The sequence below is a fragment of the Parambassis ranga genome, chromosome 14, assembly GCF_900634625.1.
Source record: "Parambassis ranga chromosome 14, fParRan2.1, whole genome shotgun sequence".
Lineage (NCBI taxonomy): Eukaryota > Metazoa > Chordata > Actinopteri > Ambassidae > Parambassis > Parambassis ranga.
In genome coordinates this window covers 10388993-10415983 of record NC_041034.1, presented here as the reverse complement: position 1 = coordinate 10415983, position 26991 = coordinate 10388993, and the positions used below count along the sequence as shown (strand labels likewise).

Genomic DNA, 26991 nt, shown 5'->3' with positions numbered 1-26991 from the left:
TTTCGCTCAGACACTACCTCTGCATTATTCATCCTTTGTCCCTGAGTGCTTGTAGAATGTGTGTAGACGTACTGAGTGATGTCTGCGTGTGTGTGTTTCTATGTTGGTCTTGGGTTTGGGTAGTAATGATTGGTTGAGACATAAGAGGTGAGCAGGGTGAAACCGGTGCAATAATTGCACTCAGCAGTGCAATGCATCCAGCAACAACATGTCTATATATAAAACAGCTAAATGAGCTCAGTTTCTTTCAGGCAACCATTCACAGAGATGCTGACTACAAATACGGATACCAGCCTTTAAGCTTTCTTTATTTATAACAACAACAAACAAATAAACTTGGACTGGGACTCCAAAACGAGTCTGCTACAGCATGCAGCAGCGCACATCTGGCCAGCTGGCTTGCATCACCCACCCGCAGGATGCGTGCAGGCACCTCATCTTTAAGCGAGAGCTGGATGAAGACAACACCCCGACAACCATAAACAACAAACACCATGCGGTTTGTTTGTTGTTGTTTTGACTCTTCTCCCCCCAACAGTGGAGGGTGGGGAGAATTATAGGAAGGGGGAGGGAGACAGAGAGATGAGGGTGGGGTTTAGAGAGAGAGAAAAACATCTCACAGAGATTAGGGTTGTGGGGTGGGGGGTGGGGGGTGCTCAGTTTGGACTCCTCCCCGTGCTTGTGTGTCTGAGCATGAGCGGGGGATAACGTCTGTTGACAGGCATGATGGCCAGCGAGCTGGCTGGCTGTTCCTCCGGCAGTGAGCGCGATGACGAGATGGCAACAGGCACTCAGCATAGCACGTGTTCTCAGTTGCCATCGCAACCTGCCCTTGGATACAGCGTGCTGGTTGGACGTTTCTAACTGTTGTTGTTCTGTGAGGCTGATGAAACCTCGTGGGTGAGGGAGGGCAAGTGGTACAGCATGGAGCTGCTTTGCCGCCTTAGTAGAAAGTGTTGCTAGGCACATTAGAGGTCAGTAAGTAAACAAGCACTCAGGTTTTAATATGTAATCAACCTAACCCCACCCGACTCCCCAAAAATCTTAGACTTGCTGTTTAACTCTTAAATCCAAGCGATACTTCTAATTACACACAAAGCCAAAGGATGAGCCACTGATCCCCAACAAGTATAAAAGAAACATTTAAAAAGATTATCCTGAGAGTTTGGTTTAATCTGTGATGTAAAACTGACTTTGGTAACAGTTGAATACTTTATTACAAAAATAGCCTTGAGGAAACAGTGACAAAAAAACAACTGCAGACAAGCAAACAAATGCAAATTGCTGCCCAGTTCTAGCAATATCTGACACGGAAAGAAAAGTTTTTGAAACATTTTGAAGTGAGGAATTACCCAGTAATCTATAGGCAAGTTTTAACACTGTATGTTTTTATTCTTTTAAAAAGAAAAAACACAATTCAATATCAATTAATCAAAAGGTGTTGAGATCTGGCCCCAGTAGAGCCACTACAAGCACATGTCCATCAATCCTGCTCAGCTTCAAGGCTCAACACATGAGAACACACAGGAAGAGAACAAAGAAAAAGTGTGTGTGGCTTTGAGTGGCTAGATCAATACAGCTTTGTGCTGAGTGTGCAGCCTGCCTGATGAAATCCTGCACAAATAAACATTCTGCACATAGCGCCCATTCTCTGCACTGAGACCTACAAGAGAAGACGGTGCCATGAGCTGCAGGAGCTGAGCTGGCAACATGATTGATTACAGGCGCAGGCAGCCTTTGTTTCACCATTGGTAATCAGGACAAAGCGGAGTGGAAGCTGTGTGTGTGTGTAAGTAGGTGAAGCTAGGACAAACGTGTTACTGAAGGAATGTACTTGGGAAGGGGGGGGGGCACATAATGTAATCCATTACATATCACATTCAGACAAGGTGATGTCCTTCATTGTCACACCTTATCACAGCCATCCTGAAGGCCGGCTTCGATCTCCTCCAGCCTCTCTGCCATGGATATGACCAGCATTTTCATCTGCAAAGGACGGAGGGTCAGGTGGGAGACAGGGGGGAAAAGAAATTATGCAGCGTTCGTGACGTGAAGATAAACAGCAAAGGGCAGAAACACAAGTAGAGAGTGCGGATACAAGAAGAAGAAATTGGACAGGTGGGAAATGGAGGTAGCAGCAGGAAGCAGTGAGGGGGAAAGAGGAGGGAAGGAGGAGCAGAGATAATTGGAAAAAAGGAGACAGTGAGGAAAAATGGCAAATCCCATAGAGGAAGTGGTCAGGGATGAATGGGTATGAAGGGGTGGTGAGAGAGTGAGAGGGGTGGGAGAGGACAGGTCACTGGGTGTACATGATGAAAGTCAAACAAGTGTCTACAAGTCAGACAGACAGACAGACAGACAGAATACATTAACTATGGCAGCGGGGGTAATGTGCGTCACCATCAGATAAGGTATAGCTGAGGACAAAGACTAGGAGTGCTTTGCATCACAGACACAACACCTGAGTTTAAATGTGTATCTTTGCATCGGCCAACAACAGAGAAAAGGTTGCAACTAATGATTATTTTTGCCTCTTCAATTCATAATCTGACCATTATTTTGTAAAGTAATTAGTTGACTGTGCATTAATGATTATAATTGTGTTTTTTGCTGCATTATTGTGACGTTCTACATCTATTCTATGTGCACAAAACTACTATTACTATTGCAAATGTGCTGTAAATGTAAAAGTGCTTATTGCAAGTTGAATTTTATGTTTTTCCCAATAAATATTGCAAAACTACTGAATCATAAATCATCATAACATCAAATAAAGCCAAACTTCTCAGCACTTAATTCTCTAAAGACAAGCAGCAAAATGAGTAAATGTCTCCACATGAACCTAAGATTTGCACTTATTAAATCAGAAATGGCCTGACTTGTTGCTACGGAAACAGTTTACAGGGCAGTGAAATTTTGGATCAAAATTGTGTTACCTGTTCAGACAGGCACTAATCACAGCCAACAAATTACACCTTAAACCACAGACAATGCACAGCTAGTATGTGTATTCATTTGATTACACGCTATGCATGCTCTGTTTGATTAAAGTCTGGTTTGGCAACATTTTTACTTGTGTGACTTGGGTTACATTGTGTCATACAAGCTGAAAGGTTAATTTTTAAATATTTGCATAGCAGCATAACAAAAAGGTAAAAAAAATATAGGTAAAATATGCTGTAACTATTCAGGTAGCAAACTGAATAATAACATGGCACTTATGGTGTTATTACACATAAAAAATGCCCAAACAACACTTCTTATGCTTATTGCAACATGTGCCCTATTTTTTAGTCTTTCTTTCCTTATAAGTAAACCTGGGTTAAAATATACAGTTTCAAAGATGATAATCATATTGATAATCTAATGGGTCACAGTGGGTCACGTGAGGAAGGCTACTGCTAAGTATAAAACATAAACCTCATACTGTGCATTGAGCAATACTGACAAAGACTTCACCATCAAAACATGTTTTCCTCCAACAAAGATTCCTCAACATGCTCTGCATCACATCTATTGTCCCTGGTCCAAGCGTGTTGGAGGGCTGGCAGGTAGCCCTGCACACTACCACCCCCTACTGGTTCAATTATGGATTTTCTTTTTAAACAAAGGGTGATTAAGAAGAACTTTGGATATCTACTCCAGGAAAACACATAAGCACAAATGGAAAATATACTAGTATAACACTAAAGATGGCAATAAAATGTAAAGCTGCAATATTAAGATAACTATTAATGAAAATATATTTAGATGCCTTAGTCCTAAATAAAATATTTTATTTTCAAAATGTATTAAAAGGTATAAATGATGAAGAAAAAGAAAAGACTTTGCAGGACAGATGAGGTCATGTCTGACTCAAGCGTCTGCCCGTTACAGCAGCGAGAGTTTCCCAGAACTAAGCTGATGTCATCCTCAGTACAACCTATGCATTGATAATCAATGAGAAAGCTGTACTTACAGCAATGGAAAAGCACTGTCAGCAAGACAGTGTAACACAACACATGCACTAGCCTAGATTCCTTTTTTTTTATATACTTTTTCTACAGCAATTTTAGATATTGGAAATTTATCTGTGTTTGGAGGTATACACATGGTTATATTCTGCACTGAGGTTTAGACAGGACACTCTACTGAGTAAATAAAATATTTTTAATAAAATAACAGCTAGAGAAATGAGACAAAGAAAACAGCAACAGTAATTTACCTCTGTTATCTGGTCTTCAACAATGCCTCTGTAGTCCAGTGTGACTGGCTGCTCTTTGGGGCCCCCTGCTGACAAAGTTTGGTCTGCAGAGCCGATCACATAGCTAAAAAAGATTTACATTGAAACATCAGTGCTGAATGTGCACTAATAAAGAACAATTGGGAATGCAAAAAAAATGTAGTGTTGACCTTTAGCTGTTCTTAAACAAAAACCCCTGTATTCAGTCAGTGTTAATTTATTAAAGGAAGGATATTTTTCATGCAGTATTTAGATTTTTGTCAGATATATCTTCATTCTTTGTCAAAACATTGATCAAAAGAAGACCCTGGTGGGAGCATCACTACATGACACATGCATGTGTCTCTAAACATTTATAATAATGACCTTAGTCTTAAACCTACCTGTCAATGTCAGCTACATTGAACCAGAATGTAAACCTCTTGTGGTCCAGTTTTTTAGGGGTGGATGTGTAAACCATACCGAGCACAGAGTGGCAGCCACGACAGGTGAGATCTGAGATCAGACTGTAAGAGTGGAAAAAAGGTGAACCCAAAATAGACTGATTCAATCTGACTCCACAAAATATAATGCAGTGGATTAAACCAAACAATATTGTTATTTAATGTTCAATAAAATGCTGGTTGCAGGATTACACATAACTTTGCCATACTTTGCACTATATTATGATTATTATTTTGTGTAATTTTACACAAATTGAGCTTTTAATTTGCAAGTTTTTTAACGAAATAACAGTCACATTGTCATTCTCTTTTGCTTCATCACTGGACAACTTCTTACCAGAGAGCTCGTTTGTTTGCTTCATGCAGGTGACTCTCCTTGTTGATGAGGACATTGTCGGTGACGCCTACGAGCAAAAACATAACAAACATGTCAGTTTCACACTGATAAACCGCATTAAACATATATAAAATAAATATTCTGAAACCCAGACTCACGCTTCAGTTTGATTTGGTTTTGACCGTCTTCACTTCCATCCCAGGACGTTGAATCTCCAAGAGGTAGTTTGCATTTCCCGCAGATGAAAACCACAGGTTCGTTGTCCTCGTTCTTGTCTGCATGGCCCAACAACGTTTTTTCGACGAGGGTAGAGTCTACACTACACGACACTTCAAACGTGTTATTTACGTTTTTACAGCGCTGCTTCAAAAATGATAGTTCACTCGTCGCCATTTCTGCTCGGGTCTCCCAAACAAACGGGGTTTCGAAGGTTTCGAACTCAGGCGGGTGAAGCGGACTACGGACGTTATTGGCGTACGTAAACAGACTGTATGGGTGCTACTGCACCCTGCTGGACTGGCGGCGGAACATTACATACACAAAGAACCCAGCGACAAGATTTACCCTTCTGTGTACTTCCGCCTTCCCCTCCTTTTCGTTTTGTTTTATGTTGTTTCGAGTCTGGACGTTACTTAAAGAATTAAGTAACGTTTGTTAAACTTAATTTAAAACCCTGCGTATAATTCTGATGTTTAAATGCATTTTTATACATTTCTGTGTCAGTTAGATCTTGTCGTGTTTTATTGCTGGGAACTATCTTTACTGTGAGATAGTGAGATGACACGTGACCCGGATGAAACTTATTTTCTCGTGTTCATTTAGTTAATTAACTACTTTGTTTGTATGCATTTTGTAGTAGTTGTTCAATTGTTTTCAATAAAATATAATTGTTGGAAATATAATTGTTACTAAAGGTAGCTGGTATGGCTGGTACGTCTTCTTATTGGCTGTTAACCCGGAAGTTTTGAGAATGCTTTTACGGAGCGCGAAAACTTTTACAGTTTTGTCTTGTTTTTACTGGAGCACCAAGGAATCTTGTTTTTGTGACGGTTTCTGCTTCTTCAGTCGTCATGTGTGATAAAATTAAAAAGGTAATGTTCTGTCATTTGGTCGTTGCAAAACTTTAAATGTAAATGCTGATGTTTACTATGGTTATTTATCAGGTGAATAGCTGGCTCAGCACCGTGTTTGGCGATCAGCCGGTGCCACAATTTGAAGTAAACACAAGGACCGTAGACGTACTGTACCAACTAGCAAAGACCAGTGAAGTCCGCTGCAGTGACACAACTGTTCTCATCGACGATCTGAAGCAGAAAGCATCAGAGTATCAGGCTGACGGTGGGTAACCGACATCGTGAAGCAACACTGAATGTAGTTATTAAAATGTGAGTTAGTATTACTGTCAAGGCACAATATACTCACCGCCTTTTCCTTCTAGGTGCTCACCTTCAAGATGTTCTCCTACATAGTGTCGGCCTGTCGTGTGCTACTTTATCAAAGCCCACTGCTGACTATTTATCTGCTTTAGTGGACAACGCTATGGTGCTCGGAGTGAGAGATTCATCCCTTGGCAGGTACACTGTTTAACCCTCATGCGTTGTTCGGGACATTTTTGTCCTCTGAGAGAAATTTTTCGGTTTATTTTGGCCATAACTTTGTCAATATGTGGACAAATTGAATCATTTTTCCTCAATAAGCTTAATTTTACATAAATTTTGTTAATATGATTTTAAAAATTTTCATAGGTCAACGGTACACTGTGGGCAAATTTTACCCCCTAATGTGTTGTTCGGGGACAAAAACGTCCCCTAACTTTAACGGTTTTAAAAATATATTAGATAAATATTTTTTTGTTTTTGCACAGCACTGGATTTTCTTTTTTTCTCCCATTTTGTCCCATAGACTTACATTATAAACACACTTTTTTTGACTGCACAGCCATGGCACTAAATCATGCATTCTTGATTGTTGGTGGTTTACCCTGTTGGTAGGAGGTAACATTTGTGATTTTTACAGTTAACAACTTAATTACCATATTAAAATCCTTGGGGAAAATTATTTTTTCACTACTGTTGATTAGAACTGAAGTTAATTAAAAGGTCTATGCAAAAAAAATTCAAAAATATATTTATCTAATATATTTTTAAAACCGTTAAAGTTAGGGGACGTTTTTGTCCACGAACAACACATTAGGAAGAAAAAAAGAAAATCCAGTGCTGTGCAAAAACTAATAATGCAATAAAGTCAATTTTTTTACTGATGTTTGACATGACCAAGACTGTAATAAAGGTAAAAAAGAATCCAGTCCACATTCACCTTTTCTATTAAAAATGAGCCATTTTGTGTTTTTTTTTTTTTCAATTTTCAGCACCACCCCTTATAAAATTAGTGATTAAAGGGTTAAAATCCTGGGGGAAAATGATTTTTTCACTACTGTTGATTAGAACTGAAGTTAATTAAAAGGTCTATACAAAAAAATTTCAAAAAAATATTCATCTAATATATTTTTAAAACCGTTAAAGTTAGGGGACGTTTTTGTCCCCGAACAACACATTAGGGTAGTGTTTGCGAACAATGCATGAGGGTTAATCTTCTTGTGAGTAATTTTCCTGAAGATTGTCAAAAAAAGCTCACTGCATGTATTTTTTTTCTTGTGTAGCTTTATGCCAGCTCTCAACAACCTCACCAGTGAACTTCTGGAAGCAGAGAAATCAAAGAGAAAATTTGAGAGAGAACTTAGGGCTCTCAGAAAGAAAATTGGCGCAACTCTGGTGGTTCGGGGTAACTTAGAAGAGTAAGTACATCGCAGATTTATTATATATATGAAAAATAATATCATTTGAAAAATGCTACAAACCACATTATCACTGTTCTTCAGAAGCACACATTTGATGTGTAAATGTTTTGTTTTATTGTCAGGGATATCAGGAAAACCGTCAGAAATCAGGCAGTGGAGAGTGCCAAAGCAGAGGAGAGGCTGCTCAACATGGACTTTGTGACAGCAAAGGTTAAAGAGCTCAGTAACAGACGGGAGAGGCTAGAGGTATGTTGTGGTATTATATTTGTAATGGTATTAACACAGAGGATGTCCATGAGTTGTTACATTCTGCACCACATATTATTATGACATCTGAGCCAGAGCCAAACAGAAAGAAGGGTAACCCCTTTGTTTTTCCCTTGTCATCGTAACCCAAAGTGTAATGCGTGCATCGTGTTACAGAGATGATGCTGCGGACAGGTTCAACAGCTACTGCTCTGTGTATCACTGTCAGGATGAGACCAGATTATCTATGTCAGCTGTTTTATTTTGCTCTTTCAATCTCACAGGCTCAGCTTGCATCCAGGAACATGGACAAGTCTATTACCCATCAGGCTATTGCGCAGCTTTCTGAGGTATTTCAGCCTTTTCGTATGCGCTCTTGTTGTCACCATGGAAATAAGAAGGTAACGTTGTCTGCTTTTGAGTTTGAAGGGTCTTGTTTTTCTCTCTACAGGAAGTCAATGCACTGAAGAAAGAAATAATCCCCCTAAAAGCGAAACTGAAGCCTTACATGGACCTAAGCCCGGTATGTTTGTATTCAATTTGTAAGTGACTTCACAGAATTCTGCTTTACACTTTCAGAAAATGTATGTTTATATTATTTTTTCCCTTTTGAACCACACTAGAATCCCTCTCTTGCTCAACTGAAAATAGAGGAAGCAAAAAGAGAATTGGTGAGTGTCTAGTAGAAGGTTCACTTTGTGTGTTTACTTTAATTTAAATGCTTGTTTGTTTCTGCTCTGACAGGCTGCACTGGATTCTGAACTTGACATGATGGTGGATTTTAAATAAGGATGTGTGTATGTTTCAGTCATTGTAAGCTGTGATATTGTTGGTGTTTGAATAATAAATATGACTCACATCTCTGTTCTCGTGGTGTGTCGCACAACAGCTGCCAATTTTCTCTTTACAACCAAAGACCCATTGAACCATATGTTTTTGGAAATGAATAATTTACTTAACTTTGTCAAAAAATGGGCATTCACATCAACAGTCTTTGTGTCAAGATAATTAACTTTCAACTTACAGACCATCAAAGTCTCCTTTCTTTCCTTTCTGATAACTTGTACAATAAAGCCTTATGAGCTCCTATATGATTGGCTGGCTCAAACTACTCACAGGCTGGTCTCGCAGGTCTTTCTGTTCCCTGCATCTCCTCCTTTTCCTGTTTGTCACAAAACACCAATCAAGTGTTTTGTCTTTACGGTCTGGTCCTGGCTATGTTATGGAGGAGTGTTTCCAATCTGAACAACATATAATGAGAGTTTTTCTTTGATCAGGTCCGTCAGAGTCATAATAACTGTCAATTTATCTCATAGATTATATATAGTATACATACATCTATTGCTGGTGTGCAGGAACAAAATGCAATACAGGGTTATTTATAGGCTAATTCTATATTTTACACATTTTAGAATTTGAAACATGAATCGAATACCCATCATTATGTGCAATTGCTATTCCTCTGTCTCACACCAATGGACTAAATTATGTCTTTAAAAACAGCATGTGGGAAACCTGTAGAGATTGACAACAGAATTCCAAAGGCTTTGGAGGGATAACAGCAGATGAAAGAGGTTTTCAGAGCCACTCCCTTGGTGCCCAAAGCTAAAAAGCAACAGAGAATGGAATCAACTTGTCCAGTTTGTATGCAAAATATCACCCCACTGTTCCTCCCCCTGCCAGTCTAACCTTCCCCATAGAGCCGAGCGTGGAGACCCCAACGGTCCCTGTCAGTCTGACGTTGGTCTGCTCTGCAGTCTGTCATGGAGACGGGCTGGTTACCATGGAGTGGGTCATGGATGTGGGCTGGAGAGTAATTTTACCCAGTAGGCCCCCAGCTTCATTGAAAGGCAGCATGGCCTGGGCATCAATGGTGTATGAAGAGACACAGAATCAAAATATCACTCAGGTCTCCTTACCTCTAGTCCACTTTACACTTTTATACATTAGGACATTCATTTTTATGATTGGATAAATATAACAAACTAGAACAAAAACAAAATACATCAACTCTTAAAAGGTTGCTTCAGACTAAATATTTAAAAATACCATACAAATGGTAATTAAAAGTGCATTTTTTTCATTTATATGAGATGAGGGGAAATGTAAAAGAATGAAAGGCATTGAGGAAATGAGGAGAAATAAAGCACTTTACCATAATCCAAAAAGTAAACATGCGCCTCCTGGGGAGAAAAAAATAAAAGCCAGCGCGTCATACCACAGAGTGTGTGTCGCCCCTCTTCCTTTTAAAATAGTTTTATCTGCCACGCCCACATCACAATTCCCACTCAGCTGTTACTGTAAGTCGCTTTCACTTTCCACATGCATCCATTCACAAATCTGCTCTTGCTGTTGAGCAGCAGCAAAGTAAAGACTGGGAGGAATCACCACGCGTCGGAATAATCAGCTCGTCTGTCAGTGCTGAACAACTTGTTGCGCAGCTGCTATTTCTAAAACCTCCTCTGTGGTCCAGGACTGCACCGACACAGCGGCTGCTTTTATTCTCCACAAAACTATTTTTGTATTTTTCTGTGACTTTCTCTCATCGACACCATGTTGTTAAACATTGGGACCTGCGCGCACCTTACTGCACAAATCTGTAAAGTCTTAGAAGTCCTACACTAAATTTCTTGAGTCTTTTTATTAATATGATCACACGGACAGGGGATGCGAGTCAGGAGCTGGACGCGTCCTTGCCACGGACTGGACTGGAGCCACAGCCTCTTCTATCTGACCTTACTCCTGTGGACTAGACGCATGAGTGGACTGGCTGACTTCTCAAGTAAGATGATGATGATGATGTAGATGAAGAAGGAGGGGGAGGGAGCCTTAAAGGAATCCATAAGTAAAGTATTGCAGTTGCTTATAGAAGGTTTGGTATGGAACCACACAATTATAGCTGGTGTAATAATAGCTATTCGAGGGTGGGGGTGAAAACTTGTGCCTTGTAGATATATGTGGCTATGCATAAGTTGACTTACTGATGGCATGGGTTACATATTTTATTTACATATACTGAAGAAATAAGAATAAATTTAGTCAAGAAATTTGAAGTCAAGATGACTATTTTGGTGCTATTAATGCCAAAAGAAGAGAGAATACAGGCAGATAGATCAGATAGATCAGATAGACCCCCCACCACCACCACCACCATTAGTGATTAGTGCAAAATTAAACATGATGAGGTCTTTTCAAGTAACTTAATCATGTTTACACACCCTACAACAAAGGTCAGTCACACTGGTTGAATGCCAGTTGGCGTAATTTGCCAGCCAGGAAAGAGGGCAGAGAGTCAGGCAGCACTGTAATGGTTTTAAAAGCAACATGAGACACCTAGCAGAGCTCCAAGGAGGCCAGACAATCTGATCCTCATCTGTACACAAAATGGATGATTAAATTACTGCAGGTTTTCATTATAGGGGGAATTATATCTCCTTTATGTGTATAATTTCAGCAGTATCCATTTAACTGATTCTATTCCAACCAATGCCTGTTGCGTATCAGACTATTTGTCCAGGATCATCACCAGCCACTCTGCTCATGCATGTGATGGGCAGCCTCTGCGACTCCACTGTCCACGTCACTCCACCATCTCCATCCAGTCTGCCTTCTATGGGAGTGGCGAGCTGTGCAAAGCGGACCCTCCACTCAGGGCCCACAACCACAGCTGCTCGGCCTTTACTGCTCTACAGGTGCATGTAATGTGTGGGTTATATGGCACGTTTCACTCTTGCTGGGTCAGTCATTAATAAGTGGGTGTTCCTACGTTTTCAGGAGACTTACTGGGGTGTGTTTAACACCATATGTGTTTTGAAATAAAGGCAACACCCTACAGTTTTCTTCCACTCTCTAGAGTCATGGGATCTGTTTTTGCATATGATTTGCTGCTCGTTGTTTTTGCCGACTGTGCTCTGTGATGTTTGTTGTGCAGAAGCTGCTCTCAGAGTGTGAGAGCCACAGAGACTGCCAGCTGCCTGTCAATCACCTGCTGTTTGGGAAGGACCCCTGCCCTGGCACTAGCAAATACCTCCATGTGGACTACAAGTGTAAACCCAGTGAGTTCACAGGCACAAATCTCACTCTGTTTCCCGTCACCTCCATCAGCCCCTCCACCTCTTCAGCCTTACTTTTTTTCCTCTCATTTAGCTGAACACAAAAGACATGTGGCCTGTGAAGGAGAGACCATGGTCCTGCACTGTAAGCCCCCCAGGGTGCTGAACATCTATGCAGCTGTCTATGGGCGAGTTCTAGGTCAGACTGACACCTGCCCCTCACACCTGACAAGACCACCCCCATTCGGTGAGTCCATATGAGTGTAGTAACAATACAATAGTAGTAACACTGTCACTGTTTCAGTGGGCTTTAAATGTCAATAAAGTTTCTCTGTCCTCTCCCTACAGAGTGTCTGAACCATGAGGCTGTACACTTAGTGTCTAAGTCCTGCTACAGCAAGCAGAAATGCACTGTTGCTATCAGCAACCAGACATTTAGGGACCCCTGCTTTCCAGGAACCAGGAAGTACCTCAGTGTGATCTATTCTTGTGGTGAGACCCTTTCTGCTTCCTCATTCACAAAAATAATCAGGGATAAATGAGAGAGAGAGAGTTTTAGAAAATAGGAGCAGACTCACGTCATGCCTGCTGTTGTTTTGGCCTCATTCATTATGTGACAGTTCCTGCACTACTGGGGATTCTTATCAGCTGATCCCAGCCATCAGCTGTTTGTAGCAGGGAATTTCAGATTTGTCAGCTAAAGTTAACATCCTGGTCAACTTCCTGCGATTGGCACAAATGCCAGTGAGGTCATAGGGAAACATTGTTTATGTATTATAATGGAAAGTTCTGTGACTTCAGCCTGGTGCTATTAGAAAGCTTCTGACAGGTTTTGTTGGCACCGTGTAAAGCAATACAATGTGTATTAGGCTTACATTACAGTTGTTGGGCTGATAGTATTTTGTGATTCTGAGTGTAATGTCATTGTGTGCCCGGTTTGGGTGTGTGAGTGCAAATGGTCTGCATTGAGTCTGTGTCAATTTTTTCACATCAATACAAAGACTCTTCTGTATTTCTTCCAACAGTTCCACAGACTTTACTGAGAGAGGCAGACCCAAACATATTCAGCTCCACCTCACCTCCCACGGTGGACACAGAAAAAGGTAACGGATCACCCCATCTCCTGCAAATCCTGTTTTTCCCCCGTTTTCACACCAGCCTCTCCTGCAGATCAGGAAGAGCCTTTTCCCAAAGAGTCAAGTAGACCTGACAGATCAGGAGCTATGATGAGCAACTCTCTGCTGACTTATGCCTACATTAAAGGTAAACGTCAGCCAGATGAAATCACATCTAAATATAATATATATACAGCTCCTCCCTTCATTTCCCCACACAGAGCATCCAGAAATGGCAGCGCTGCTGTTCACCTCTAGTGTGTGTGTTGGTCTCCTCCTCACACTGCTGGCTATATCTGTCAGAGTGACCTGCAGAAGGCGGCCACTCAGAGATCACCGACTCCCTCTGAATTCTAGTAACCACACTGGTAACGCTCTGGATGAAGAAGGTGAGGACGATGAGGAAGAAGAAGAAGAGGATGATGAAGAGGGAACGGAAAGTTCTTTAATCTCAGCCACAGAAAGGAAGGCAATGCACGCCTGGGAGGAAGTGACTTATGTGAGTGAGGCAGCAGAGCGTGCAGAGAGGATTGAGCGCAGAGACATGATCATGCAGGAGATCTGGATGAACGCCTATCTGAACGGCAGCTCGTACTGAGTGGTGACCCGAGGATGCTGTTTGACAATTTCAGGTTTTTTTTTCTTTCAGTTCTTCAGACGCCGATTGTCACTACACAAAAAAAATTAACATTGAAATGCAGTTTGTTTTGTTGTGGAATTTTGTAAAGATTGTACTATATAGGATGCTGCAAACTGGGTGTTCATTCCTTGTGTTCCAAGTGTTTTATTTATTCCCATTCGCCACCAAATGAAGCTAAGGTTGAAGTTACAACAGGAAAATTCACAAGTCAGAAGCGACCCATATTGTGTAGATACATTATAAATTACTGTAACGGTAACTGTCATGTAAACCAAAGAAATGTCAGGGAGCATGGCCTGTTATTCAAAGGGACCAATAAACTGAGTTTCATATCTCTTGTTCACAAACAGCCAAAAACTGTAACATTAGTATGAAGGTCACTTTCTGTTTAAAGATGCTAAAGATGATTTAAATGTACAAATGTTTCCACACACATTACAGCAGAGTAGTCTTTAAAACAGAACTACATGTACTCCCACTGTGTGGTAACTTCCGGGATCAGAACAGACTTTTATAAGTGTGTGTGTGTGTGTGTGTGTGTGTGTGTGTGTGTGTGCGTGTGTGTGTGTGCCGCATACAAGAGACAAAGAGAGGAAAGGTGTTGCATCCTTGTCCTCACACTTCATGGGATCCAGTTACAATGACTTTGTTGAACAAATGTATAAACATAGTGTATTTACAGCCTATTCTCCGTTTCTTTTCACACAGCAAACATGTACTGATTTAAGTTTTTATTTTATTTCAGAGCTTAAAACATGGGAAACTGTAAATGAATACAGGGATCGGGTTTATATTTAAATAAATCAGGGTAATCATAATATCAGCCTCCAATGCCTGTTCTGTCATTTAATGTGTCCAGTTCATATTTTAGCACACTTAACAAATACATCAGGTGTTGCATGGTAAAACACTCCAGCACAAAGGACAAGTATTCTCCAAAAGGCACCTTGGCAAACTGCATATGTACCTTGAGAATAGTCCTTATCTGGGTCCCCATTTGATATTATTGAGTCCTTGAAACTGCTTTTTGAGTGCCTGTCTGTCTGACCACTCCGAGTCCAGGTAGCTATCATCATCTGCCTCCTCCAGTTTCTAAAAAACATCATGAGGACAAAGTTAGCATGTATATTCACAACAAGCAACCAAGAGACACACAGATTTCCCTCACCTTGAGTTCCTCTTGTCTTCTGTAGTAATGCATCATCATCTGTTTCTGCTGCTCATCAGTGACCAAAGGTTCTCTTGCCGGCGCCCCCTGTCCTTTCTGAAGTGAAAAGCAATGAAGGAAGTGAAGTTACCAAGTCTCTGAACACAACATGGACGTTAATATCATTCAAAAACAGCCTTCTGACCTTTTGAATTTTGACCACGAGTTTTGTCTTTTCATTTTTGCCAATGTAGTCCTGCAGTTTTTTGCATCTCTGCATCTCTTTGGCAGCCCACCATAGCTGGCATTCATCCTCTGGAATCACCTGCAATGCTGCCTGAGAGACACGTGGAGAGGAGGGATGCAGGAGGATGTTGAAACCATATTTAACATTACAGAGTCATGGCCATCCTGCTCAGCTGTCTTACCTGTGTTCCTGAAAGGTCTTCCTGGTTCTCAAACTCCAACCTGATGGGGTCATGAGGAGGCAGCCCCATGGGGTACACGATCATAACTGCACCCCTCAGCTGATCCAATGCTTCCTTTACCATCTCCATAGTGACACAGATGTTAGCTTGAACTTGTTTCTGCAAAATGAATAGAAAGACATATTTCATCATTTTGAGCTCTTAAAGCAGGATGAGATGAAATACTGGTTTCAATAATACGTACCTTGGAGACCAGTGCCCTCGCCTCTTCCATAGTTTTCATCAACACTTCTTTCATTTTGTCATTTGGAGCTGGCAGAGAGTAAGGAGATTGTTTAAAAACTACAACCACATGCAGAAGATCAGGAAGAATATCAAATATCAAAGTTTTCTTTGGTGTTACAGTAAATATTGCACACATCAAAAGCCAGAGGCTCACCTTGTCCATTCCTTCTACCGATCTCATCCTTCCTAAATACAGGCCCTCCACTGGGTATACACCTGTCTTCCCATTCATCCCTTAGATTCAGCTCCTCTACCTGCTCCTCTGTTAGCCCCTGCATGCTTGGTGGCAGGGTGATGCCATGATCTGCCAGCTCTGGGATCTCTGCAGGCACACACAAAGGAACAAAAAACAAAACACAAACATTGTCAAAGTTTTTATTAGTATTTGTCCTACTCTAAATAATGTATTATATTTACTTATCCCTGTACAGTGAATACAGGCAGCATGTGTTTTCACCTGAACATATTCTCTCCACTTTGAGCCTCCCGTTGTAAATTACTGAAATTTGCTGGATCACAGTTTCCACTGAAGCGTCCACTGTGGTGTTGAACAGAAACTGGCTTTCATCCCCGCGCTTAACATGCAGCTGCACCATCTTAAAACAGTAGCTATCCTCCTAAAAAAGACACGTTGAAAGACAGGATATTTATCCGTAATAAAAACCCAAAAAGTGTTACGAGGAAGAACAATGCTCAGACTCTCCGGGAAAACAGTGTAACCATAGCAACCGCTGTCTGCGGACGCTTCCAGAAAACACACATTTCCTTTGAACTAGGTGGCTAACATGTTAGCTGATTTTGATAGCTGTTTACGTTTACGGTCATTTAACTGTAATTTCTCCACATTAATTCATTCTTACCTGCACAGTACGCCGACACGGCCCCTTTACTGTTCAGGCTGGACTCAAAATTTGTTTAAAAGCACTTAACTTACAGCCCACAAGTCCTCAGTCCGACCAGAGCGCTTCTTCTATGGATCTTTTTAAGAGAGGCTACAGTAATGTATACAGTAATACTGCCCTCTAACGGTGGATACTGGCAACACTGTTGCGTACAAATGGCAGCAGCAGGTTTTATGCCAATTTCTATGTCTTGGCTTGCCATACATTTCTGTGTGTCTGCCGAAAAATGCATCCCCGTCGCGGAAACGCGCTCAACTAAAGTTTCCCAATGATCTCCAAACTGTGGACATGTTTGTTGCAAATACTGCCAGTGCACATGCACATTGTCTTAAAAACTGCCACCATTTAATATTCACTTTCATTTTTTATATTAATGTATGTTTTACTAGGCAGCACGTCTTCAAGGAGTAATAATGATGCACACGTGCATTCTATGCTTTGGCCACTGGGGCCGCTCTAATATGTGGAACAAATACACAGAAGAAGTCCGTGTTTGCGATGTGAATACTATTGATAGCAATAGCTTTAGCGTTGTAGTGGACTAGAAATTATATAATTTACTTAAAATATCATGGTGTACTTCTCATATACAGAACGTATATAAACTCTTATCGCTTAAAACTGTGCAGGAATGGCTGTATTAGCTAGCTGACGTGAAATTACTGCAAAAGGACTGTAGCTAATAGCTAGCTCTTGCTTTTGTACACTCCAATCATGAGCGAAGAAGACAATTCAGCAACAGCAAATAAGGATAAAGACTCGACTCTTCTTCTCACTAAAGACGGACAAAGATACTATGTGAGTAAAAGCGGAGTTGTGGACAGCAGAAACGTGATAACCCCGCACGAACCAGAGAACAACGTGTCCTCGTATGACATGGATGATCTGGACGAGGAGAGTGACATTCTGGACACTTCAGATCCCAGAGACAGCGCAGCCAGTCCGGAGGAGCTAAACGACGAGGAGACCTCGGAGGGCGACATCGCCCCCAAACAGTGCACCTACGAGGGATGCACGGAGACTACCACGCAAGTGGCAAAGCAGAGGAAACCGTGGATGTGCAAGAAACACCGCAACAAGATGTACAAAGACAAGTATAAGAAGAAAAAGAGTGATCAAGCCATGTCCAGTGGAAAACTTGATGTAAGTCATCATGATGGGATAGAGACAACAATGTAAATCCTCAAGTTTATGAGATGAGTCATTTTAGTGAACCATAGCACAAATTAAACATTTTGATTTGATTGTTTTGTCTCAGGAAAACTCAGAGGAAAGGCCTGTGTCTGTGAACAAACAACGTCTGGGGGCCATGGGTGACCGTCCTGCCAGACCTTCTCTAATAGAGCAGGTCCTCAACCAGAAAAGACTGGTAAGTAAGTCCAGCTGGCTGATTGTGATATAAAAGACAGACAAAGAGGTAGTGAAATACCCACGTGTAAGTAGACAGGTCACACTGCCAGTGTCTCATCAACCCAAAATAGGTCTGTTAGAAAGAGTCAGCTGTCATTTGTTGCATTGTCTTTTCATATTTGTGATGTCTGTGTCCTACAGTCACTGCTCAGGAGTCCAGAGGTGATCAGCTTCCTGCAGCAGCAGCAGCAGCTCCTGGCCACGCAGAGCCGCAGCCAGTCACAGCAGCAGCAGCAGTTCTAGGGATGTTGACACCGGCCGGTCAGGATTTTACAAATTATAGTATTTGTAATGCAAATATACACACTGATATCTGGTGCATAAAGTGATTGTAGCAGGCCACTGTAGGTAGCTGCAGTCATAGAGCCATGCTGAATATGGCGATGACGGGAAAGTTTATCGCTGGCCATGTGGTTACACCGTGTCTGGTGCTAATAGGGAAATGTATTTTTCTAAACACAGGCCAAGTTTTTTAACTTAACTTATTATATTTATTTAAGTTAGATTGTGAAGTCCTGTTCTTTGTGTTAGTCATTTTTCCTCATGTAGCAGTAATAACAAAGGCCTTGAATTATGACTGTTTTATAGTTATGTAATCCCTAATCTTAACAAACTAACCATATAGTTTGTTCAGTCTGTAATGTTTTATCAAAAAAGCAGACAACAACAAACAAATTATCAATATTTTTATGTTTCATTTTTTTCTTTTAATCCAGCATCATTTTTAATGTTTTGTTGTTACATAAGCATGCAGCGTCAGCTAGCTGGAGCCTTTAAGAGTTCTTTTAACCACAAGGCTGTATATCGGCAGTAATTTATGGCTGAATTCGCAAAATAGAAAGACAAATGCAATGTGTATTAGTCTGCTAGTTCTTTGGCTTTTGTGTAAAAATAAGATGTAAGCAGAGAGAAAGCACTGTGTGTCCCTGTGTTTAAGTTGTGTGTTTGTGTGTCCTGCTGTGGATATAAAATTAAAAACCAACGCTAACATTGAAGGTGTTCCCAGATTGTGTTCACAGATAAAGTCTATAAAAAAGGTGTTTCATAAACAAAAAAACAACTTTAATGGAACAAGTACAAAGCAACCAGTACATGAAGTCAAACATTGGTCAACACGTGTACATACAGCACATACTACTGTAATACTTATTACACATAATTCTTCAGAGTACCTACAAATATATCCCATTTTTTTCCTTCTCATGTGCAGTTGGCATGTCCCAATGGCAGGACGATAAATACAGAACTGGACTGAAAGTAAGGATTGTTTAACTACATGAGCAGAAAGTTTAATTTAGTAATGATTGTAATTCATGAAACATCAGGAGAGATAGAATCTACGACCACCTGTGTGAAGGAGCAAGAACACACACTAAGGGGAAAAAGTGTGTGTTTGTTGTTCATGTTATGACACTGAAGAAATAGGATTGTGTGGGGAGCCCATCTGTGTGAGGACCTTATCCAGCCACTGCAGGGGTCCATGCAGATGCACCTCAATCCAGCAGGGGGTGCTGGTCACATCTTGACGATGGTATTCAGCTCCCCAGCCCTGAGGAATGGGGATAGGGTCATAAATCTCAGCTGGGTATGTTAACTATTATGATGACTAGATGATGTGATAAAGTGTAGTCTCACCTTGTATATATTAGTATTGACAGCATATTAAGTTCCACTAAGTGGATATCTAATCCTTTAAATTAATGTCATATAGGCTACATGCAGAAATGCTGGTTGTCTTTCTGTCACTTGTATCCTCAAATGTTTTAGGTTTACAAGGACTTCATTACCTTAACAAAGCTCATGCGGATGGTGCACATCTTGGTGAGCTCATAGACGACCTCAAAGCCGTGGTTAACAGACTGGGCAAGGAGCTGAGCGAACAGCTGGTTGTTGAAGATCTTGAGGCTGCAGCCGCTGGGGATCTTGCACACGGTGGTTGGGTGGAAGCCATGCTGGAAATTACAGTTGCGGCTCTGGACAAAGATGCTGCTGTCACTCAGACACTCTGCGTACACCTCACCACCTACGTAGTACAGATGTAAACCTGAGAAGGGGGTTAAAAGGTGATGAAATCAAAATCAAATTTTTGCCCAGAAAAAAGTATAGCAAACATTCTACAGTCAACTTCATTTTTAGGGACAACACTGTAAACCAACTGAAAATGTTTGTCCCAAACCCTTCTATGCTTGTAAATGAGGAATGTCTAACTGGTGTCAGTATTGTCCGTGACTTTGGGACTAACTAACCCCAACTCTCTGTGTCACCCCTGTCATTCAAAACCACACACAATGTCACAGTGCACAATTTATTGTAACCCACAGAGACGCTGGATGTCTGTACAACAACAAAGACAGGCTTTGTAAACTCTTCTTTCATGAGAAAATAACATTATTTGGGCTGAAGGATTCATGACAAGGAGACAAGCTGAGTGGATGTGACCGCTTACAAAGACAAACACTCTGTAGGCCCCTGCAAAAAGACTTACTTCTTATATGAATTACCTGTGAAAGCTTCCCTGCTTACCTTTGCCGATGTGCCTGCGTGTGTGTTCGATGGTGGAGTTGCGGTTGACGTTGGATAGCAGGCCGAGGCAGAAGCGGTTCTTGTTGTTGGATGGGTCGGTGAAGCCATCCACCAAGACGCTGCGGGCGGAGGCGTGGAAAGTTTCCCCCACACGGTTGTTGAGCTCATAGTAAGCTACAGAACACCAGTACTCGGGTTCTTCATAACATACGGGCCTTAAATCTGGAAGAAAAGAAGATGAGATATCAATGTGGGAAATTAATAAAAGTCAAAATGTATCCATCAGATCTGTCAATTTAGATCAACCTGGAGTACTGACACAACTGCTAGAGTCAACAGCCAATACATTTTACCCAACCAGCAGACCTGCCTAAAAATAGACTATCTATCTATACAGTCTTCAAGTGACCTGATTCCATCTACACAATGGTAGACCAGCTTTGCCTCTGTGAGAGGTCTGTGAGTTAAAATGCGTTCTTGTCTGGTAGCTTAGCAATTTACAGTTCCCTATCAGATATGGCAGATGGCAAAGGCCTTTTTTTAAAGGTGGTCCATGTCTTAATATGCATTACTGTTGATGTGTCCGCAGCAGTTCATTGCCTGTCTTCTGTTTCAGTACTCCTGTTTGCTCCTTTTCACCAGGGACATGTCAACCCCCGCTTACTGTAAGTAATGTGGATAAGTACCACCTACAACACTTCAAAGAAACTGATTTTTTACTTTAAAGAGTCTTTTTAAGTTAAATGCAAAAAACACTACATGTTTGCTAATGCTGGTAATCTTTCAGCACAGTGTGTAATCACCTCTGTGTGGAGCAGAGAATGTGAGTTTTGGTGTTTCTGTGGAGTTGCTTGGCTTCACATCCTCCTGAGGGGTTGTCTCCATCATGCTGTACGGAGGTGGGGGAGTCTCAGCTGGAAATGAGACAAAATCAAACAAGATGGCACATCTGCAGGAGCCATGACAAAACTGCAACCTGATTACAATGTTAGATTCTTACCTGTGATGTGATATGGACTACCAGGCTCTGCAGAGCTGTTGGGGGAGTTGGGGTAGCTCTGCGAGGTGGGAGACTGAGCGAGGGATGAAGAAGGAGAAGAGGAGAAGGAGGAGCAGGGCAGCGGAGGAAAGGAGTCCGGGTAGGTGGCATTCTGGGGCATGAGGGGCTCGCTGTGTAGGGAAGCATTCCTGAATTTTGCCAGTAAACTGTGTTGAGGGTTGAACTCGCTGTGTCGTGGGACCAGAACTGGTGGCAGCACTGAGACGAGAAAAGAAAGAAAGAAAAAAAAAAAGGTCAGAGAGACAGAGAGCGGATGGAGACAAAGAGAGAGCCAGATGCTGCTATAAGAGATCACATTACTGCAAATGGTTTTGGCTTGGGAACAATATTAAATCATGTCCCCTGTATTTCTGACCCACAAGCTTTACTCTACTAAAACTCAATAATAACCATATTTTTTACAGCAGATTCAGGAGATGCTGTCTGCTTATGTGTGTACCTGGAGTCTCCACGCGCCTGTAATGGTATGGGTTGACACAGATTTCCTTCTGCTTGGAGCCGAAGGGGAACTCACAGCACTCGAGGGCTTTCAGCTCATGATGGGACTGCAGGTCAGGCCAGCGCCACACCCTGCAGTAGATGACATGGGGCAGACCTTTCCTGTGGGACACCTGCAGCCTCCCATCCAGCGACCGAGGAATGGTCACACACTTACCTAGAAATAAAGATTCAATGGCGAGGCAGCATTAAAAAAACAAAGGTGTTTTATTAATCTCAAGACACATTTGTCACAGAGACACGCACTTGTTTCATAGTGTTTAAATGATCTTTTAACATCAAATAAAATATTTTTCTCTTCCTTTGAGTATCACGTAATTTTACAGGAAACAAGCAAACAACAAGTCAGACCAAAAGTTAACTTCTACTCACTGGGCTGCCCGGGACAGCTGAGTGCTCGCTCCAGCTCCTCCATCGCCCCTTTCTTCTTCTTCAGTTTCTTCACTAAAGAGTCCACGGCCTTTTCCGCCCACTTCTCCTCCTCATCTCCTTGCTTCCAGCCAAGCAGTCGCTTCACTGCCGGGCTGGTGAAGGAGAAAAGGGACGTAATGCTGGTAGAGGAGTTCATCACGAGATGGATAAATGGGTGGAGAAATGAGCTGATGGATAAAAATTCCCCTAAGGGTGCAGGCGAGGAGGCAAATAATGAGAGGCCGGGATGCAGACGAACCAGACGGTAAGGATAAAAGAGGTAGTGTGATGAGTGTAAACAGAGACTGTTTTTTTGTATTCCACTGTTACTTCCAAGCAGCTCCTGGCAGTGGAGCTGGACTACAGCCAATGCAGCACAAACCCACAATCCCCTCTTTCTGTTGGTACCGAAGGGATCCAGCAGCACTGCATCCAAAGCCTCCTGCGGGGACGGTTATTCCTCACACAGCCAGAACTCCAGTTCCAGTTTCAATCATCTGGCAAGAGAAGTGAGACTGTATTCAGGACAAGTTAGCCAAAGCAGATGCATGACTGGAGAAAGAGTGGAGCAGTTAGGTAGAAAAGAAACCTTGGAGTTTATTTGAATAAAGCCACAGTCTCTAAGGTGATAAGCTGTCCTGGGGTGATGGCAACTGGACAGCACTTCGCCAAAATCTGACTCAGATTTAATGAACTGGGCATTAGAAGAGGATTTCCATGATAAGGAGGCCTGCATCAAACTGATCTCCCACATGCTGAACAGCAATCTTATTATTCTCTATGGAGAAACGCAGCTGAGCTGCTGTTTCAGAAAGAGCAGGGCAAGATGGCCAAACTCATTTCTAGATTCACCAACAATGAGGAATGTCCTTTCTGGCCTCTGTTTCTATGATCATGCCACTGACGCCCAGGAGCCATACTGTCTGGCCAGAACACATCACAGGACAGGAGGGGGAGAGGCACACACACACACACACACACACACACACACACACACACACACACACACACAGAGAGAGAGAGAGACAGAGAGAGAGACAGAGAGAGAGAGAGAGAGGTCTGCTAATGTTTGTCTGTTTGTACAAATGCCAGCAGTTAGGTTGAAGCTACTTTAAATTGCACTTTATTGTAACCTGCCTAACTGTAGGTATACTGTAAGTGTGCATCACCGTAATGGTGGAGGAAAGTTTTCACAGATAAACAAGACTGTAAAAGTATCTCTTTGTAGGTATTGTGTGGGAAAAATAGCTTAAGTGTTTGCTGGAGATTATTATTGCATGTTAATTTGTGCTCTTTACGCGCATCTGTGGATGACTCTTTACATCACATCATATCATTTTAACATGCTGTTTCTTCTCAATTCTCTGGACTTTGTGACTGAATTCACACAATAAGCTGTCTAAAATAAATACAGCTCAGAGAGAATCCGCATACCTACACTACACGCTCTGCGCTTGCTGGTAGAAATGTGACCAGCAGTGGTTTTGCGCACACAAACGGACAGCTGGGGGTTTACAATGACAGCAAAAGCGCACCAGCTCAATGCGGCATCAGTCCGCCGCCGCTGCTGCTTTTATGGAGCCTGGCGTCACTCAGTCTGCAGGCTCAGATAGGCTAATTACCTAATGCTTTATCACCAGGACACCCCTTCCCAAAAAAGTAAACACGCCTGCTTCCTTTCTGCTACCCTACTACGTACTAGAAGGATGGAGCCGTTTTACCGCTACAAAAATCTGACATTAGACATGTCACATCTAAATGCACCTTAACTGTAAACATGTGATCACAGGCATGAAAACCATCCATGACATTTTTGTGATTAAAGTTTCACAACATGTCCCTACAAAATAAACTTCCACTCTATCAAGCAATAACTATTTTTAATGTTTTTAAAATAGTGCTCAAAATAATAATTTCAACATTTATAGTTTACCTGACTCATTCATGTCAATAATAATAACAGAACATCGGATCTACCAAAGTTGTCACACAGTGAAAACATTTTGCATCAATGATAATCTGGCATTTAACAGTGGTACTAACCAGAAATTATATACTACACATTCATAATATCTAAAAATGTACAATACACTGTTAGTTTCTTTCCTCACCTCTGTAGTGACAAGTGCATCGCAGACAGCCGCATATGTGGAGGCTTCCCTGTCTGTGGGTCAGGCCAGCACACGAGGGTTGCGAAGGTGTGTGTCTGTCTGTGTGTGTGTGTGTGGACTGTGTCCGTGGGCGTGTGCGCCTAAGTGTCAATTCTCCTCAATGGCAGAAATGCGTTCAGTTGGTCATTTCAAAATAAAAGCATGAAAGTCTTCATACGCCTAACAAAGACAAGGTCTTATAACAAACATGCAGTGTGTTGCTTTTGTAAAAACAAAATTAGAATATCACAATCTTTACGCATTAAATTATCGTGAAAATTTTGGCTTACTTTGTCAGGAAATAAACAAACAAATAAGGTGAAATACATGATAAGTCTGTTAGGGTAGTCTGGACAACTAGCCTGTAGATTAAAAATATATATTTAATAATATTTGTATATTTCGGTAATATAGCGTAATTAACAACTCCAATTATGGGTGTTACTGAAAGTCAAAAGTCGACTTGAAGACAGCGATTTACGGCCCTTATTGTGAAAGCTGATGTGCGGTGATTTCCGGTGCTGTCCCTTGCGGTGTGGTTGACGCAGGTCTGAAGAGCTCGGAGGCTCCACTCCTCCAGCAGACCCAGCCGAGCGCCACACAGCCTCGGCGGCGTCAGCCTGGCTGGAACCGCAGCGCCTGCATGCAAGATCCCTCCGCCTTCCCCCTCCTGGAACTTTCCCAGGATTTCAGGGATTTCAGATGCTGCGCTCGCGCCACAAATTCATGTGCATGCGTGCGCGCGTGCCACCTGAGCCTTGTCTGCCCCCCCCCCTCCGTCCATCAGTGTGGGCTCTAAAGGCAGGAAGGAAAACAAGCACACCTGTTCACCTCTTCTAGGTTATTACTTTCCCGGGACGACGGCTGAAGTGTGTCCGAACACTGTGCGTCAGTGTTACACCTGTTTGATCAAATATAAAGATAAATCATAGTTATTTTCTTTTTTCTATGTGTATCAGATTTAATTATCTACTTTGAGGTTTAACTTGATTCACAATCATTAACTGTTTATCATAGATCAGATATTTACTATCAAACAACACCTGTCATATAAAAAAATAAATGTCACATCTTCCCGGAGCGGGGGACTCTCCACAGCCTTCCCCTGCGTGTTTAATTTGTGCGTGAAACGAAAGTTTTGTTCATTTTAATCCTTCTTAAATCTAACTTTTGTTCCCCTGTCTATTGTTGGGAGGCGCGCAGAGGTCTTTCTCATTGCGGATGGATACGATCCTTTATTGGGAGTGCCGTGACTGGTCTAGTTAATGACGCAAGCTCTGCTGGCGACAGTGAGTCTACAAGTTTGACATTTTCACAGTTTACAGCAACTGCTGCGGAACGTAACAATACTCCAACATGAAGTGAAACCACTCTGTGGATCCTATGAAAAATATACAACCCCCCTCAACCCCCTCTCCAACAGTCATCAGGTAAATTATCAAAACGAACCATCAAGATAATCTGCCACAAATATTAAGAAGGGGGTGCTGAAGGTTTCCGATGTCTGGTCCAGGGGATCCAAGTGGAACTCGAGTTATGATAGCAAGGAAAAACTAGAAGAAACAACCTGTTTATTCATTCTTTTAAAGAAAACAGTGGCGCTGTCAAGCCGGCAATTTCTTAGTGTATCTGTTTATATCTAACCCTCTGTGCTGACTCAGATCAATGACATACCTTCCTCACATAAATCTCTAATTCGTCACTTAAACTGCAGAACTGATTCCGGACACAGGAAACCAGAAATGTGCAGATTCACCGCCTCTGTGTCTTCTCTGGCTGCAGACAGACTGGCAGGCAGGCAGGGCACAAACAGGATGCGCTCCCCGGTGCTCCGGGAGGCCCCGGAGACATCCACATCAGCGCGAGCCCTAGACCTCAGGCTTGCATAAGAACACAGCACTATTAAAGTTCATTTACTCAGACCGCAAAAACGCTAGCTGGACTCTTTCCAGCACGTCCACATGAGGGTTAGGATACAAACAAAGTGATGGAATATAATCCCATAAATAACGTAAAAGTGTCCCATTTTCTTTCAGGCGTAATTACCGTGAAAGTGTGAAGCTGATTCCAGATAACTCTGAGGTTTCCAGCAGTTTAATCCAAATAGTAAACAGCAAAAATAAATTTGATTATTAAGATTTCTGATATTTATTTTATCTCTTTATTTTATTTAATCTGGTAGATTATGAGGTTATTTAACAATGGCGACTGGTTTTAGGTGATGCACCCCCACACCATCAAGTAGCTGCAAGATGAGACATTCGATTTTTTTCTGTCTAATTACCCAGAAAAAGGGCATATTTTATAAATAACCTCAAATTTGAA

The 26991-nt window shown here is 41.8% G+C and overlaps 6 protein-coding genes across 7 annotated transcripts; 3 read left to right on the top strand and 3 right to left on the bottom strand.

Moving 5' to 3' along the window:
- Nucleotides 1-1368: 1368 nt before the first annotated feature.
- mis18a (MIS18 kinetochore protein A) lies at nt 1369-5471 on the bottom strand. The gene is made up of 5 exons (XM_028421989.1): nt 5161-5471; nt 5003-5069; nt 4606-4728; nt 4205-4307; nt 1369-1986 (listed from the first exon to the last, which is right to left on the bottom strand). The coding sequence occupies exons 1-5, from the start codon at nt 5393-5395 to the stop codon at nt 1906-1908; spliced, it is 609 nt and encodes a 202-aa protein (XP_028277790.1). The 5' UTR covers nt 5396-5471; the 3' UTR covers nt 1369-1905.
- A 379-nt stretch (nt 5472-5850) lies between these two features.
- On the top strand, nt 5851-8904 carry haus1 (HAUS augmin-like complex, subunit 1). Its single transcript, XM_028421984.1, has 9 exons — nt 5851-6093; nt 6166-6340; nt 6441-6576; nt 7662-7796; nt 7922-8045; nt 8330-8395; nt 8497-8568; nt 8669-8716; nt 8790-8904. Exons 1-9 carry the CDS (start codon nt 6073-6075, stop codon nt 8832-8834), a joined length of 822 nt encoding a protein of 273 aa, XP_028277785.1. The 5' UTR covers nt 5851-6072; the 3' UTR covers nt 8835-8904.
- A 1439-nt stretch (nt 8905-10343) lies between these two features.
- Nucleotides 10344-14649, top strand: eva1c (eva-1 homolog C (C. elegans)). Its single transcript, XM_028421968.1, has 8 exons — nt 10344-10827; nt 11550-11737; nt 11977-12100; nt 12192-12344; nt 12446-12589; nt 13123-13200; nt 13268-13360; nt 13434-14649. Exons 1-8 carry the CDS (start codon nt 10713-10715, stop codon nt 13808-13810), a joined length of 1272 nt encoding a protein of 423 aa, XP_028277769.1. The 5' UTR covers nt 10344-10712; the 3' UTR covers nt 13811-14649.
- Nucleotides 14650-14653: 4 nt separating this feature from the next.
- cfap298 (cilia and flagella associated protein 298) lies at nt 14654-16714 on the bottom strand. 2 transcript variants are annotated; one of them, XM_028421982.1, is made up of 8 exons: nt 16647-16699; nt 16170-16329; nt 15867-16034; nt 15672-15739; nt 15428-15586; nt 15205-15336; nt 15021-15116; nt 14654-14944 (listed from the first exon to the last, which is right to left on the bottom strand). In XM_028421982.1, exons 2-8 carry the CDS (start codon nt 16306-16308, stop codon nt 14834-14836), a joined length of 873 nt encoding a protein of 290 aa, XP_028277783.1. In that variant the 5' UTR covers nt 16309-16329; nt 16647-16699; the 3' UTR covers nt 14654-14833. The 2 variants fall into 2 exon arrangements, with proteins under 2 accessions (XP_028277783.1, XP_028277782.1); XM_028421981.1 differs by having other exon boundaries at nt 14655-14944; nt 16573-16714.
- A 375-nt stretch (nt 16715-17089) lies between these two features.
- rfxap (regulatory factor X-associated protein) lies at nt 17090-19019 on the top strand. Its single transcript, XM_028421988.1, has 3 exons — nt 17090-17757; nt 17873-17983; nt 18166-19019. Exons 1-3 carry the CDS (start codon nt 17329-17331, stop codon nt 18265-18267), a joined length of 642 nt encoding a protein of 213 aa, XP_028277789.1. The 5' UTR covers nt 17090-17328; the 3' UTR covers nt 18268-19019.
- A 45-nt stretch (nt 19020-19064) lies between these two features.
- On the bottom strand, nt 19065-25256 carry smad9 (SMAD family member 9). The gene is made up of 9 exons (XM_028421967.1): nt 25148-25256; nt 24628-24846; nt 22478-23013; nt 22047-22262; nt 21548-21805; nt 21351-21461; nt 20548-20769; nt 19812-20068; nt 19065-19573 (listed from the first exon to the last, which is right to left on the bottom strand). The coding sequence occupies exons 3-9, from the start codon at nt 22671-22673 to the stop codon at nt 19430-19432; spliced, it is 1404 nt and encodes a 467-aa protein (XP_028277768.1). The 5' UTR covers nt 22674-23013; nt 24628-24846; nt 25148-25256; the 3' UTR covers nt 19065-19429.
- Between the last annotated feature and the right edge of the window lie 1735 nt (nt 25257-26991).